At 39.7% G+C, this 16271-nt stretch overlaps 1 protein-coding gene across 3 annotated transcripts; it reads left to right on the top strand.

The window, feature by feature from the left end:
- The first annotated feature begins 5613 nt into the window (after positions 1 to 5613).
- Positions 5614 to 9887, top strand: LOC143715335 (uncharacterized). Of its 3 annotated transcripts, none has more exons than XM_077207064.1 (3): positions 5614 to 5793; positions 6702 to 6803; positions 8615 to 9887. In XM_077207064.1, exon 3 carries the CDS (start codon positions 8620 to 8622, stop codon positions 9760 to 9762), a length of 1143 nt encoding a protein of 380 aa, XP_077063179.1. In that variant the 5' UTR covers positions 5614 to 5793; positions 6702 to 6803; positions 8615 to 8619; the 3' UTR covers positions 9763 to 9887. The 3 variants fall into 3 exon arrangements, with proteins under 3 accessions (XP_077063179.1, XP_077063178.1, XP_077063177.1); XM_077207063.1 differs by having other exon boundaries at positions 5622 to 5793; positions 6717 to 6803; XM_077207062.1 differs by lacking the exon at positions 6702 to 6803 and having other exon boundaries at positions 5622 to 5793.
- The last annotated feature ends 6384 nt before the right edge of the window (positions 9888 to 16271 follow it).

Here is a 16271-nt window from a genome sequence, read left to right as displayed (position 1 = left end):
TTATAAAACCCTGCATTTATACTAATAAACAGCCGTTATCCTAGTAATATGTTAAATAAGCAACTTAATAGTGAGAATTAGATCCTAAACTAAAGTGTTACACTCATTGGGGGCTAAGCCCCCCTAAAATGAAAATCCTAGATTCACCCCTGTTTTGATCGCCACTGAAAATGCTGGTCAATTAACTGAGATACTAGCCTATATCGTCACCGGATGCCGTATTCAGACAGTGGTAGATGCTCGATTTACAGAAAACAAAACACACAAAATGCGGGTTTATTTTCTTTTCTGCTGGTGAATTTCGAAATATCACGTGCCACTTTGTACAAAGCCTTCAAAATCTTAATATTGGTTCGGTTATTATCGCGTCATGTTCTGACACAGACCCCAACCCTTGAGAGATAACTAACATAACTAATGTTTTACTCTAATAATCTGTTTTCTGTATATTTATCTTTATCATCGAATGATTTTAAACTGTTCTGCTTTACAATTGTGTTCTAACTTTATGAAGTTTATATTGTATCATTTTTATATTAAAACTTTTTGAAACACAATGTGGATCATACAATAATATGAATAAAATAAGAATTATTATTTAGCACATGCATTTATCCAAGTAAACATGCAAATGCTACTAATGTATAATATAAAAACCTAATAAAATACTGTGTTTCTGACATATTTTGTTTTGTCACACTCATTATTTACACCACCAGTGAAGCCACAGACTATTTTTGACTAGCATACTGAATAAGGTGTGAGTTGAAAACAGACCAGTGAGCAAACGTTTTATTCCATATATGTAGCAGGAAAGATTAAATAATACAGACAATACATTTTAATTTTTAGTGATGCTCTAAAATGAAAAGTCATGGCTGCAATAGAAAAATTCTGGGAATTTTTTGTTTACAGTGTTAATGTTATTGTCATCTGTAGTTCTGGTTCACAGGTTACCCGATACCCCCAGGTAACTGATACTTGTTTTCAGGTATACTGATAAAAACTTTTTAGTTGAATCTAAATACCTAATGTGTTTTTTTTAGACCAAATGGACGTCCAAGTGCAAAGTCAAGAGCTGAATGAAGCGAAGAACCACGATAAAGCCACAAAAAAGAGTTTATCACAAAGCAGAAGAACTAAAAAGACCAACAAGTATTTCACTTGTTCTGAGTGTGGAAAGAGTTTCACACTAAAGGAAGCTTTAAAAAGCACCAACTAATTCATACTGGTTAGAAGCTTCACAAGTGTCCTCATTATGGAAAGAGTTTCATACTAAAAGGCAACCTCAACAGACACATAAGAATCCACACTGGAGAAAAACCTCACGCATGTCTTCAGTGTGGAAAGAGTTTTTCACAAAAGATTAAAGGGTTAGTTCACCCAAAAATGACAATTATGTCATTAATGACTCACCCTCATGTCGTTTCAAGCCCGTAAGACCTCGGTTCATCTTCGGAACACAGTTTAAGATATTTTAGATTCAGTCCGAGAGCTTTTTGTCCCTCCATTGAAAATCTATGTACTGTATACTGTCCTTGTCCGTAAAGGCAATAAAGACATCATCAAAGTAGTCCATGTGACCTCAGTGGGTTAGTTAGAATTTTTTGAAGCATCGAAAATACATTTTGTTCCAAAAATAACAAAAAAACGACGACTTTATTCAGCATTGTATTCTCTTCCGGTTCTGTTGTCAATCCGCTTTCATGAGTCCGCTGACGTAAGACGAGCTGACGTGTAATCTGGTGCGCCCGAGCTTCGTTTACAGTCTGAGGGAGACGCACGCTGTAAACAAAACAATCTTTGCAAACATGTCTAAGGATTTCGACACAGGGGAAGACTTGCATTTTTTTTTAACCAGACATATTTATTTGAACCCGAATACACGGACGCACCAGATACACGTCAGCAGCAAACGGAATAACTCAAAACCCAAGTTTGCTCATTTTAAAGCAGACTTTAAAATGTATTTAGAGTCTGTAAAGTTTTTAAAAAATCGAAAAGCCCAAAGATCTGTCTCTGCTAAATGATTTTAATGTTTGTGAATTTGGGACAATCGGCCCAAAATCAGCCTGTATATCTTTTGGTGTGTACCCAGCATAAGTTTAATTTTTCATAGTTGGACAATGTTATACAAATATAATATGTCCAATTACTCTGGGTGGTTGCTGTGTTGCTACATGTGGCTGTTAGGGTATTTAGGGTGTTTGCTAGGGTGTTGGTATGTGGTTGTTAGGGTATTGCTATGCAGTTCCTAGGGTACTCTGCGTGGTTGCTAGGTTGTTTTGTTTTGCTGTAAATTATGGGCATGACATTTGGGGTCTATTTCTAATTTTTCTCACTTATTTTACTTTATTTCCAGATTCAGTCTAGGTTCGTTCTTACATAAGAGTGCATGTGCACTCTTTAAAAATCTTCAAATCTCTTGACAAACTAAAAGACGTAAAGGACATTTATTCTAAATAAAACAAATAAATTGTACTGGATGTCACCTTGTTATGTGGCTCAAGATAAGGATTTATTAAGTCCTCATGTCATGCAAACAAGAAGCTTCTATCCACACAACTTAATATTCGTTATAACTATGTTTTCGGGAAACACGGACTAGGCTGATAACGACGGAACTTCAGCCATTGGCTAACAGTGTTTTTGGGAAACGCACCCCTGGATGGTTGCTAGAGTGTTGCTATGCAGATGCTAGAACGTATCACTTTGCTAGCATGTTTCAGATAGATACCATGCAAGTTGGTGGATGGATGGATGAATTGATGGAATATAGCCTTAAATTAGTCTACTGTATATGGCTTGTAAACATAATATTTGTTTTGAGTATAGAAAGAGTTTCACTCACAAAAAAACTACTAAAGCCACATCATAAATGCACAGTGGAGAGGAATCTGAATCTCACACATGAGGTCTCAAACATCTGCAGTCGCTCAAATAATCTGACGTTCAGATAATGTAGGATATTGTTACGTATTCTTGAATTAAAGCTGCAACAAACAACCTAAAGACTAGAAGTGAAGAGAAAAACATGATTGTCAAACTATGAGAAATCTTGCATATTATTAAAATAAATGATTCATATAAAGTAAAAAACAACTGAAAAGATGAGCTAAACAAGAATAAGAAATAAAAAGATCTAATAAAAGCAAATGTTAAAGTTGTTCAAATAGGATAGCTTTAAAAATCTCACAAGATTTGTAAAGCTGTTTTCACTTTTTTGGGGGAGTGTATTTATTATAGGTTGTTTAGTTAAATACGATTTTCTTCCCTCTAAGAACATGTAGATGAACATGACAAAATAGAAAACTTATAACAAAATAAAAAAATATATATAAACACCAATACAGTCCAATATTTAGACCAGCAGTAGGCTATGATGTTAATATTATAGTAACTTGTAGAAAAAACAACTAATAGCCTATTATTGTATCTTAACTTAATCTGTTCACCATTATATAAATATATCTTTTTATCATATAAAGCGATCGCATCTCTTCAGAAAGTTTGGACTAGACCGCTCAATTCAATATGGATTCATTTGACGAAAGTAAAGTTTAAGTGGTAGTTTTGTGAACTGTCGGTCAGTGGAGGGACAGAAATCTCTCAGATTTTATTAAAATATCTGCTTTTGTGTTTTGAAAATGAACAAAAGTGTTACGGGTTTGGAACAACATGAAGGTGAGTAATTGATTTTTTTTTCCTTTTCATTTTTCACCCTTTAATATTATGATTAGCAGAGATGTGAATAAAAAGGTTTTCCTTCGGATTGAATAATTTCTGCAAATGAACTGAATCAGTTTTATAGTAGATTTGATAATGTGTCAATGAATAATGTGTGTAACTTAGTAAAGAACTGGGACCCTATAACACTGACAGAGAATGAGTTTGTAGTGTTGTTAAGGGGAAGGTCCTTAATGTAGGCTGGCATGTCTGTCAGTTTTCCCCATGATTGGGGACATTTTACTTTCATTAATTAATAAAGCACTGTCCTGCAATAAAATATCATTGTGACCCAATAAAAGCACAGAAATTCCTCTTTAGAGCTGTAATTTCCTATTAATCCATCAAAAGCCATATCATCAACATATTTGATCAGATTAAAGTTATCATGAATATAACTTTCATTGGTATTCACACAAACAAAAACAGGTATAAAACACATCCTTTGGCACTCCTGCATTTATAATCATTTCATCAGACATATAATATTTAAGCAAAACTCTCTGTGACCTATTTGATTTAAAACAATCCATAATCCATACGGTTACATTTTTATCCATGTCAGCAAGGTACTGTTATAAAATATTAATCTTAATGGAATTAAAAGCTGAACTGAAGCATTACTTGAAGGTGTTTAGTGACCATATTCAATAATGTTCATTTTGTGTCCTCGGTTCCCCTTTGTTCTATAAACTGGCGGCTGGCTATCTGTCTTCAAGAAGTGTGAGATATGCAAGCACACCTTCTATACATTTGCTCAGAATACTAGTCAGGGCAATTAGCCTAAAATCATTTTAGAGCTAATAATTCTGTATTTTTTCAATTTCTATCAAGTACATATTGAAACAACCAATGCTGTTGAAAAGGTCAGACATTTCAAATATCTTGGATTGTTTAGATGTTTCTTTACTCTAAATATGGACTGTATCTATAAGAAGCTAAGCAGAGTCTACATTTTTCTCATCTTTTAGATTTTGTTTTTTAACAATATGGAGAATTTTGCAGAAGGAGTTTAAAAATTTCTTAGATGTTCTTAGATGCCTGAAATGCAAACCAGTGAGTTTCATTTAATTTAATAAAGACCTAGAACAAAACTATGGGAGCCCATTTCTGCCAAATAAGAAAAATATCATGCTCTGGTAAATCATAATTTTGACATGCTTACTAGTCATAATCATGAAATAAAAAACGGAAATTATGCCATAGACATATCAAAAATATGAGATTAAAAGGCATTCATTTGGAATAGACTGTTTGATTGAGATAATCTCAAAATCTGCTAATATTGGTCACAAGCTTTGTAAGATGCTCTATAGCTGAATATTTTGTGGTGCAATCACTATGACAGTAAACAGATTAAATGTCGAAATATTTTAACCTTTAGTCGGCAAAAAATGTTGTAGAGATGGATCTTGAAAAGTTGGATTTTGTCTACACCTGCTGGCAATTTTCATGAACTACAGTATCTGTCAGGTTAAATATTTGTGTTACGCTGCTGCAGAACGGGGCAAAACAAACAAATGACTCTGGAATGACAAATATATATTTTTATTTTCACTGCATTCCACAGCATAGGCTAATATCCGACTTTTTATACCACTACATTCCAGAAAAAAAAGTCTGTCATTGTATTTGATGAAGATATCGAGACTTTTTAGAGACCCAATAGCAAAATCAGATTCGTGAACTAATCATAATTTTGCCGTGATTATTAAGGCACATAAACGAATTTTGCTTATCATTCCATTTACTGAACACAGTCTATGATAGCCTACTTACCAGAGACTACACAAACTACGAGCACATGAGTGAAGAAAGATGACCGAGCCAATGAGAGTAGTTGTGGGCGGGGCGATGCGTGTAGCCGCGCCGCGAAACGAGCGCGAGAGGCGAGAGGCGAGTGCAGTGCTGAGAGTTTGACCAGTTCAGGACTCTGGATCAGTTCAAGCTGAAAATGGTCATGTCGCTGATGTCGAGGCTGAGCTTGAATTGTGGAGCGTCGACAGATGGCGGACAGAGATATGATGGTGATGTTTGATTCACAGAAAACCGAGACGCCAAATGCAGGTACATTTCTGCTCGGTTGGTGAATTTCACAGTATCACGTGCCAATTTGTCCAAAGCCCGCTAGTCTCCTTTTCACGTCATGTTCTGATATACGGACCAGTAACTGTGTTTTATGCTTTGAGAGAGGCTTTTCACACAGCATAACTTATATTTTACTCTATATTTTGTTAATATTATGAATTTAAAGTCATGCGAATTTTTCCATTTCGCAAACGTTTATCATAATGTAAGCAAATAACTGCTGCGCAAAAACTTAGCAAAGACTAAAATATTTTTTTTAAATGTTTAATTTCGAACAACAAAAATATATAATTAAAATAAAATATAAACATACAATAAGTATGTTGCAACATACGAAAAAAAATAATATCTATAAAGTATTATAACAGTAATTTAAATATGTTCGAAAAGGAGCGGGATGAAGCCGAAGCTTCATTAAAATATGCATTTTAATAAAATATTCGTTGTTTAACAACCAGATTTGCACATTTTTCCCCCTACAAGAATAGTAGATAACAGTTATGGGATTTTAAAGAGTCTCTTATATTTACTGGAAAAATAAATGAGAGTAACATTTTCCAGCTGAACATTCTGACCTGTTTACACTTTTATATGAAGGTTTTGTTTTTCTTTACTATCTATATTTATCTTTATCATCCAATGATTTTAAACTGTTCTGCTTTACAATTGTGGACTAACTTTATGCAGTTTATATTGCATAATTTTATATTAAAACTTTTTGGAACACAAATGTGGATCATACAATAATTTTAATATAAATAAAATAATAGTAATTATTATTATTTTGCACATGCATTTATCCAAGACAAGTAAACATACAAATGCTACTAATCATGTATAATAACCTAATAAAATACTGTGTTTCTTCCATATTTTGATTTTGCCAGATCTGGTGCTTTTAGACACACATTATTTCACACTAGCAGAAGCCACAGACTCCAGCAGATGCTGATCTGTCCACACACTGACTGAATGACCAGACCACAGAGGTATATCAAAAATATATATTGAAATTGCTAGCATACTGAACAAGTCCAAGGTGCGAGTTAAAAACAGAGCAGTGAGCAAATGTTTCATTCAATGCATATAGGAATGATTAAATACAGATAATACATCCGAATGATTAGTGATGCTCTAAAATGAAAAGTCATGCCTCTAATGGAAAATTCTGGGCAGTTTAAGTTTACAGTATTGATGATGTTGTCCTGTCTGATTCACAGGTTACCGTTGTATCGCAGTTGATATCCAGATTTGATTGTATTAAGGGAATGGCAGACCTTATACGTGATGCTCAAAAACAAATACAGGTTAAACTCGAAAAATTTGAATATCGTGCAAAAGTTCATTTATTTCAGTAATTCAACTTAAAAGGTGAAACTAATATTTTATATAGACTCATTACATGCAAAGTGAGATATTTCAAGCCTTTATTTGTTATAATTTTGATGATTATGGCTTACAGCTTATGAAAACCCCAAATTCAATATCTCAGATCAATAAAAAAAAAAGGATTTTAAATACAGAAATGTCGGCCCTCTGAAAAGTATAATCATGCATATGTACTCAGTACTTGGTTTTGGCCCCCTTTTGCATGAATTACTGCCTCAATGCGGCGTGGCATGGATGCTATCAGCCTGTGGCACTGCTGAGGTATTATGGAAGACCAGGATGCTTCAATAGTGGCCTTCAGCTCTTCTACATTGTTCGGTCTCATGTCTCTCATCTCTCTCTTGGCAATGGCCCATAGATTCTCTATAGGGTTAAGGTCAGGCGAGTTTGCTGGCCAATCAAGCACAGTAATCCCATGGTCATTGAACCAGGTTTTGGTACTTTTGGCAGTGTGGGCAGGTGCCAAGTCCTGCTGGAAAATGAAGTCAGCATCTCCATAAAGCTTGTCTGCGGAAGGAAGCATGAAGTGCTCTAAAATGTCCCGGTAGACGGCTGCGTTGACTCTGGGCTTAATAAAGCACAGAGGACCAACACCAGCCGATGACATGGCTCCCCAAAACAACACAGACTGGGGAAACTTCACACTGGACTTCAAGTATCTTGGACTGTGTGCCTCTCCATTCTTCCTCCAGACTCTGGGACCTTGGTTTCCAAATGAGATGCAAAATTTGCTCTCATCAGTTCTTTTTTTCTTTAGCCCAGGTAAGACGCTTCTGACGTTTGTTTTTCAGGAATGGCTTGACAAGAGGAATACGACATTTGAAGCCCATGTCCAGGATTCGTCTGTGTGTTGTGGCTCCAGCCTCAGTCCAGTCCTTGTGAAGCTCCCCCACACATTCCACACAATCCTCTCCAGGCTGCAGTCATCCCTGCTGCTTGTGCACCTTTTTCTTTCACACTTTTCCATTCCACTTAACTTTCTATTAATGTGCTTTGATACAGCACTTTGAGAACATCCAACTTCCTTTGCAATTACCTTTTGAGGCTTTCCCTCTTTGTGGAGGGTGTCAATGATGGTCTTCCCCATGATTGGGAATTCTACTGAACCAGACTGAGAGACCATTTAAAGGCTCAGGAACCCTTTGCAGTTGTTTTGGATTAATTAGCTGATTAGAGTGTGACACTATGAGCAATACTGAACCTTTTCACAAAATTCAAATTTTCTGAGAATTTGGGGTTTTCATAAGCTGTAGCCAAAATTATAACAAATAAAGGCTTGAAATATCTCACTTTGCATGTAATTTTAGTTTAGCACGATATTCTAATTTTTCGAGTTTCACCTGTACTTGATCTCTGTTGCTTTCTCTTGATCTTTTTAACTGAATCTAAATACCCAATGTGTTTATTTTAGACCAAATGGACGTCCAAGTGCAAAGACAAGAGCTGAATGAAGCGAAGAACCACGATAAAGCCACAAAAAAGAATTTATTACAAAGCAGAAGAACTACAAAGACCAACAAGTCTTTCACTTGCTCTAAGTGTGGAAAGAGTTTCACACTAAAAGGAAGCTTTAAAAAGCACCAACTAATTCATACTGGCGAGAAGCTTCACAAGTGTCCTCATTGTGGAAAAAGTTTCATACTAAAAGGAAACCTCAACAGACACATAAGAATCCACACTGGAGAAAAACCTCACGCATGTCTTCAGTGTGGAAAGAGTTTTTCACAAAAGATGAATCTTAGTCGTCATATGCGCTGTCATGAAAAACCATTCAGATGTGATCAGTGTGACAAGGAGTTCAGATCCTCATCATATCTCAACAAACACCTGACAGTTCACGCAGTTGAGAGGCCGTACTTGTGTCCAGTGTGTGGAAAGGGTTTTTCACGGCTGGCCAATTGCAGAAAGCATCAGAAGATCCATTCTGTGAAAACTCATGCTTGTGTAGAGTGCGGCAAGACCTTCATCACACTTGAAGGTCTCAAAAAGCATATGAAAAGTCACTCTGAAGAAAGGCCGTTCACATGCGCTCAGTGTGGATATGGATTCAAAGAGAAAGCCCACCTGAACAAACACATGAGGATTCACACTGGAGAGAAGCCGCACACGTGTCATCAGTGTGGGAAGAGCTTCATACAGTTGTCAGGTCTTCGCTATCATATGCATTGTCACTCTGGAGAAAAACCTTATCATTGTGATCAGTGTGGAAAGAAATTTACATCGTCATCAATTCTAAAAAGACACCTGATGGTTCATACGGATGAGAGGCTCCATAAGTGCTCTTTGTGTGAAAAGAGTTTTTCACGACCGGACAATTTGAAACAGCACCAAAAAGTACACAATGCTGTACGGGATCACATGTGTTTCGAGTGCGGGAAGAGCTTTATATCAGTGAGTAATTTGACCAGTCACCAAAGAATCCACACTGGAGAAAAACTGTTCAGCTGCTCGCAGTGTGGAAGGAGTTTCACACAAAAAAGCCACTTAATTAAACACGCACGTATTCATGCTGGCGAGGAGTCGCAAACTTTGCGTCGCTATCATTGTTCAATTAAATAATCTGAGATTCGGAGAACGCAAATGTTTTTAAGTTATTGTTTGAAAATTGTTTGAGTTTTCACTCTATTGTTCAAATAAAGTTGTTTTTACTTTATTGTTCAAATACAGTTGCTATGAAATATCAAGATTTGTAGAGATGTTTTTCTATCATTTTAGGGAGTGGCTGAAGTATTGCATTACTTCTAACATTTATGTATTTTTATTCCTCCATTTATTCTAAAATTTTCTTTAATTGAAAAGCCTTGATGTAAAAATCTGAACGAAGAAATACATAAATAATATGAGAAATCTGTGCACTGCCAATTGTAAAACTTTATTTTAGTCTGATAAATAATGATTGATGTGAAGTTAAAAAACTAAACTGCCAAATTTAAAACAAATTAACAAAAAGATGAGCTAAATAACGATAGAAATCTTTCATTCTTTTGAGGAGACCAAGTATAATGGGGTTTCAAAAACATAAAAACATATATTTATCAAATTGATGAAAGAAAAAGTGAGAAAATCTGTCTGGGATAAGTACATCATTTTGAAGTAATATCAGTATTATGACGAATCAAGTGACAAAGGTGAGTCCTGAAAACTGCTGCGAAAGTAACGTTACATCAATGGACATAATAGGCTTATAAACCTTTGTGTACAATCGGCTGAATATTTCCAGAACAACAGCAGCTGATCTGTACAATGTTACGTTGTTGCTGTGTGAAAAGAACAGTGACTTGAAAATCTTGCGGTGTGAACTCGGCATAACGTGACGTAATCGTCGTTTGCGTCACAAATAAAAAGTGAAAGTAAATAAAAGGTCAGAGTTAACCATTTATCGCCATTTAAACAACCAGTCTCGATTCAATACGAAGCATCGAAGGTTTATAGTAACCTTAATTAGTAAAAAAAAAAAAGCCATGAAGGTAGGCCACATAGCTAGGCTACTTGAAATAACGGGTGGAGCCATGGAGGAGTTTTTTTAATCTATTTTTAATATATGCAATTATATGTTGATCAAGGTGAATTTTCAAGTCTCAAGACACTTTACAGCTGACTTTAGGTGACTTCCGCATTTATAATATATATATATATATATATATATTTTTTTTACAAAGGACGTAAATAGCTATTTGAAATGTATTTCAAAATAAACCTGCTTTAATTTGTTTCGTTCCCTTTCGAACGCGCTTCCTTCTCCGGCCCTACTTCAGCCGAGGAAGAAGAATGCATGGCAGTCCCCGCGTGCTTCACTCTCTCCAGCTCAGTCATCTCCGGTCCTGTTCGAGGGAGATCACCCCCCCCCCCCCCCCCCCCACGTGGTGGGCCTCGTCTCCTTCGACGGACCCAGCGAGGCAGGACTAACTCCGACGCAGAGATGCTTCGGATCCTAACACAGGCCGTCGCGGACCTCGAGCTCGAGTGGAACTAATCGTGCTAGCTGGCGCCGACCAGCAAAGCCGACGAAACAGGCCTCTCAGCCCCACCCTGCGGCTGATGCCCAACGCTAGCCGAGCGCTTCCCGCCAAAGCCGTCCTAGCACGCAAAGGAAAGAGAGAGCGTGTGTCCCGCGCTTGCTGGACCACCCTCAAAGAAGCCAGCAAAACTTCCCACAGCCTTCTGTTCAGTTCAGGCGGCTGGGTATTTTATTATTTTGAACAGGCCCGCAGCAGTGAACGCGTCTTTGCAAATAAACGCCGTTTTCACGGCGACCCAAATAAAGCACACAAGCACAACACATGGGTTCACGGTCCCCCTTCACTAGGCGGCCCCTCCCCTGTTGTAACACTGACTTCCCCACACGCAAATGCTTGTGCAGTCAGTCCAACATTCAATGTGTGCACAAATCACAATATATGGGTTCACGGTCCCCCTTCACTAGGCGGCCCCTCCCCTGGTGTAACACTGACTTCCCCACACGCAAATGCTTGTACAGTCAGTCCAACACTCAATGTGTGCAAAAATCACAATATAAGGGTATCAGGTCCCCCTACGTTAGGCGACCAGCCCCAATCAGTGTGTCAAGCCCTAGCCACACGGGTTATAGCCTGGCAAGTTATCCCCGATGTGTCGAGTTGGGATTATAAACACTATAAAGCGAGGCTACTCGCTCCAATTCGCTCGCAGACCCCCAAAGTTTCAGGCGGCTCTCGAGACTTCGGTGAGAAGCAACGTAGGTCACGCTAAAAAATATGTTTTTTTACAGCCGCTATTTTCTAATTCCGAAAAAAGACGGCGGTCTCAGACCCATTCTAGATTTGAGACATTTTAACAAAGCTCTCATGAGACGGCCGTTCAAAATGTTAACTATCAAACATATCCTCGCGCAAGTGCGCCCGGGGGATTTGTTTGTCACAATGGATCTGAAAGATGCTTACTTTCACATTCAAATAAATCCTTGTCACAGGCCATTCTTGAGATTCGCCTTCGAGGGCCGGGCTTACCAATACACCGTTCTGTCGTTCGGTCTATCGTTGGCACCCCGTACATTCACGAAGTGTGTGGATGCAGCACTTTCTCCTCTGAGACATAAGGGAGTGCGCGTGTTAAATTATCTCGACGACTGGCTGGTGCTGGCACAGTCGAGAATCGAGCTATTAGCTCACAGGGATTTGATTCTCGGGCATCTAAAATGCATGGGTTTCACAATCAATGTTTCAAAAAGCAAACTAACCCCCAGCCAGAGCGTGATATTTCTGGGCACAGTTTTAGACTCGAGAGCTATGACAGCACCACTCACACAAGAGCGCGTGCTCTCGGTGCGAGCGCTTGCAGGCACTTTCAGATTACGTGAGCGCGCGCCACTGAAGACATTTCAGAAACTGCTCGGTCTCATGGCAGCAGCATCGCCAGTACTCCGCATGGGATTACTGCACTTGCGCCCCGATGCAGCATTGGCTGAAACGCGTGTGCCAACTCATGCATGGCAGTCAGGCAGCTTGCGCGTTATGGTGAATCACGGTTGTTTAAGAACCCTGATTCCAAGGCGGGCTCAGAACTGGCACCACTAGGGGGTGACAATGGAAACAATTTCCAGGAGGAAAGTGGTTCTTACAGATGCGTCAAACCTGGGTTGGGGAGCGCTGCACGAAGGCATGCCTGCATCCGGCCTCTGGTCGCGCACGTAGCAGAGCTTACATATCAACTGTCTGGAGATGAAAGCAGTTGGGTTGACCCTGAAGGCATTTCTGTCGAACCTCAGAGGTCACCACGTCTTAGTCCACACAGACAACACGTCAATGGGGGACTACATGAATCGCCAGGGGGGCATCAGGTCAGGGAACCTGCATGCGATGGCGAGAGACCTCCTTTATATGGGCACAAACCAACCTGAGCTCTCTGAGAGCAGCGCATATCCCGGGCGTCCAGAATGTGGGCGCGGATATGCTTCACGGGGCAACACTCCCCTCGGCGAGTGGTCCCTGAACCCACAGACGGTCAGTCTGATATGGAAGGTGTTTGGCGAGGCCGAAATCGACCTTTTCGCCTCGAGAATCAACACCCACTGCAAATTGTTCTTCTCGAAGAACATGGACGAGCTGGCCCATGTCTGGCACAACCGTCCCCTTTATGCCTTTCCCCCCGTCTCGATGATTCCACAAGTCATCAAACGGGTCAGAGAGAGCGGATGCCCAGTCCTTCTGCTGGCCCCTCTCTGGAAAACCAGACCGTGGTTCCCGGATCTGGTTCAGTTATCGGACACAATCCCATGGCCTGTCCCACTGAGGAAAGACCTCCTCACACAGGCGAATGGGACATTGTGGCATCCGAGACCCGATTTATGGGCCCTCCATGTTTGGCCCCTCAACGGGTACCCAAGGACCTTCCTGAGAAGGTTTTAAGCACTATATCTGAAGCCAGGGCCCCGTCGACTCGGCGCCTGTATGCTTCAAAATGGTCAGGTTTTTCCAGCTGGTGCTCGAAAAATCAGGCTGACCCAGAGTCATGTGAGATATCTGTGGTTCGCTCATTCTTACAGGAGCTGCTGGACGCGGGTTGCTCCCCGTCCACGCTCAAAGTGTATGTGGCCACCATAGCAGCACATCATGTTCTGACAGCTGGCCAGTCACTGGGAAGAAACGACCTGGTCGTAAGATTCCTGAAAGGTGCGAGGAGAATGAACCCCTCCAGGCCTCCGTCTGTGCCGCCTTGGGACCTCTCCACGGTCCTGGGGGCTCTGAAAGGTCCGCCTTTCGAACCGCTCCAATCGGTTGATCTAAAAACCCTCTTGCTGAAGACCGCTCTCCTTATGGCGTTGGCATCTATGAAGCGAGTGGGAGATCTGCAGGCACTCTCTGTGAGCCCTGCATGTTTGGAGTTGGGTCCAGATGACTCCAGAGTCATCCTCAAGCCCAGACATGGTTACGTTCCTAAAGTGCTCTCAACACTGTTCAGAGCACAGGTGGTGACATTATCAGCCCTCCCTCCTTCTGCAGAGGATGGAGAGGTTAATCTTCTCTGCCCTGTCTGAGCGCTGAGAATCTATCGGGAGCGTTCTGCGTCTTTTAAACAATCAGAACAGCGTTTTGTCTGCTTTGGTGGTAGATCCAAGGGGGATCCAGTCACTAAGCAAAGACTGTCTAGATGGATAGTGGATGCTATTTCTATGGCTTATACCGCAGCGGGTCAAGTTTGCCCTATAGGTATCAAGGCCCATACGACCAGAGGTATGGCCTCGTCATTAGGGGTGGGGGAAAAAATCGATTCTTAGATGCATCGCGATGCGGACGTGGACGATTCTGAATCGATTCACAAATGTCAAAAATCGATTTTCAAAAAAAAAAATTTTTTTTTTTTTTTTTAGATATGTAGCCTATTTATAAGACGTAATATTGACGGAACGCAAAAGACGGAACTCTGAAGCGCGGAAGTGCAGTGCCCGGACCGTCTGTCTGTGGCGTGCGCACATAACAGAGACGCTATGGCTGAGCGCGAAATCCAAACACCCTCCTCGTTAAAAGCTGACGTGTGGAAATATTTTGGCTTCTATGAAGTTGAAGGGGGAAAGGAGCTGGACAAGAGCCACACTAGTTGTAAGCTTTGTAGAATAAAACTAAAATATTTCGGCAACACGACAAATATGAGAAGCCATATGACACGTTTCCACCCAGAGGAGGAAAAACACTCGGCTGTACCAGAGCCGTTTCTCTCTATGGCTCTGGGCTGTACCGGTGTTCAGACGATTTCTGCTGCCTTGTCGAAAAATGCTACCCAAACGCAAATCGATCATAGATAATGTTGATTCATTCTCTATTGTTTCCATAATGGTGTAAATCTCACAATATTATAACATCGTTATTTCATTTTAATCAGGGTAAGTGTATGGGGAGCATATTTGGATATTTTAAATGAACTAGCAATTATCACATTTGATATAACAAGTAAAAATGATATTATTATATGAAATAAAATTATAATAAAATTCGAAGTTAAGAGTACAGTATAATGTACTGTTTTTATTTTTAAAACGGTGTGAAAAGTAAAAATTATCATCAAATATTCATCTTTCATGACCTGTCAAAGTTTCCTACAAGTATCCACAGCAAGGATGCATAGATTTATGGGGGTGGTAAGCAGAAGAAAAATGAGTCTGCACATGCACCAGTAAGTAGCACATCTCGATGGGTAGCATGAATCGTCAGAACACCTGTTGTTGTTATATTATTAATTTACTACAAGTATGCTGCTAGTTCAGGCACACATTTATTTTCCTGTTGGTTCTTTGCAATGTTAATAAAATATATTGTACGTTAATTCTTTATGGGTCATTACTTTGTACTTTTAAAGCAAAGTATTTATATTCACACACACACAAAAGATTCAGATAATCGATAATCGCTTTTGAATCGAATCGCAGGCCTCTGAATCGTAATCGAATCGAATCGTGAGGTGCCTAGAGATTCCCACCCCTACTCGTCATGGGCTTGGTCATCTGGCATTCCCATTAGTGATATTTGTGATGCGGCCGGCTGGTCCTCGCCTTCCACATATATGTGTTTCTATTATAGGGAAGTGCCTTCACTGCAGGCGAAGGTGCTTTCTGTATGATTAAGACCCGTCGGTGGCCGGTCTTGTCATATATTACTGTGCACTATCACATTCACATATTTATATAAAACCCGCTGCTGGCCGGTTGTATTTCATGCATAAACCCGCTGTTGCCGGTTATATTTACATATATATAAAACCCGCTTTTGGCCGGTTATATGACATATATAGAACCCGCTTTTGCCGGTTATATTCCATACATATATAAAACCCGCTTTGGCCGGCTATAATTTCATATATAAACCCACTTGACTGGTTATATGTTCATATACTAATAACCCCGACAGTGTCTGGGTTCATTGGTGTAGTATGTTGGGTTATTTCTAACTGATGTGTACTATTTTAGACCTGACGGTGTCTGGTCTATTTATACATAATTATGCGGTTATGGCTTGTTCTGTATGCTGTATGCCTGAGTTGCAGTTGCAGCCAGTTACTCAGTGTGGCGCTTTGCATGGCGTCCCCACTGCGTATAGCTA

Source organism: Siphateles boraxobius, unplaced genomic scaffold (genome assembly GCF_051911475.1).
Source record: "Siphateles boraxobius isolate OS27281-9 unplaced genomic scaffold, OSU_SipBor_1 6, whole genome shotgun sequence".
Taxonomy (NCBI): domain Eukaryota; kingdom Metazoa; phylum Chordata; class Actinopteri; order Cypriniformes; family Leuciscidae; genus Siphateles; species Siphateles boraxobius.
The sequence above is the reverse complement of the archived record's forward strand: the minus strand, read 5'-3'. Positions and strand labels throughout refer to the sequence as shown.

Coding starts and splice junctions, on each gene's coding strand:
- LOC143715335 (XM_077207062.1), top strand. CDS start 5,733: ATGGCGGACAGAGATATGATGGTGATGTTTGATTCACAGAAAACCGAG. Junction 5,794..8,614: donor AACCGAGACGCCAAATGCAG/GTACATTTCTGC, acceptor TGTTTATTTTAG/ACCAAATGGACGTCCAAGTG.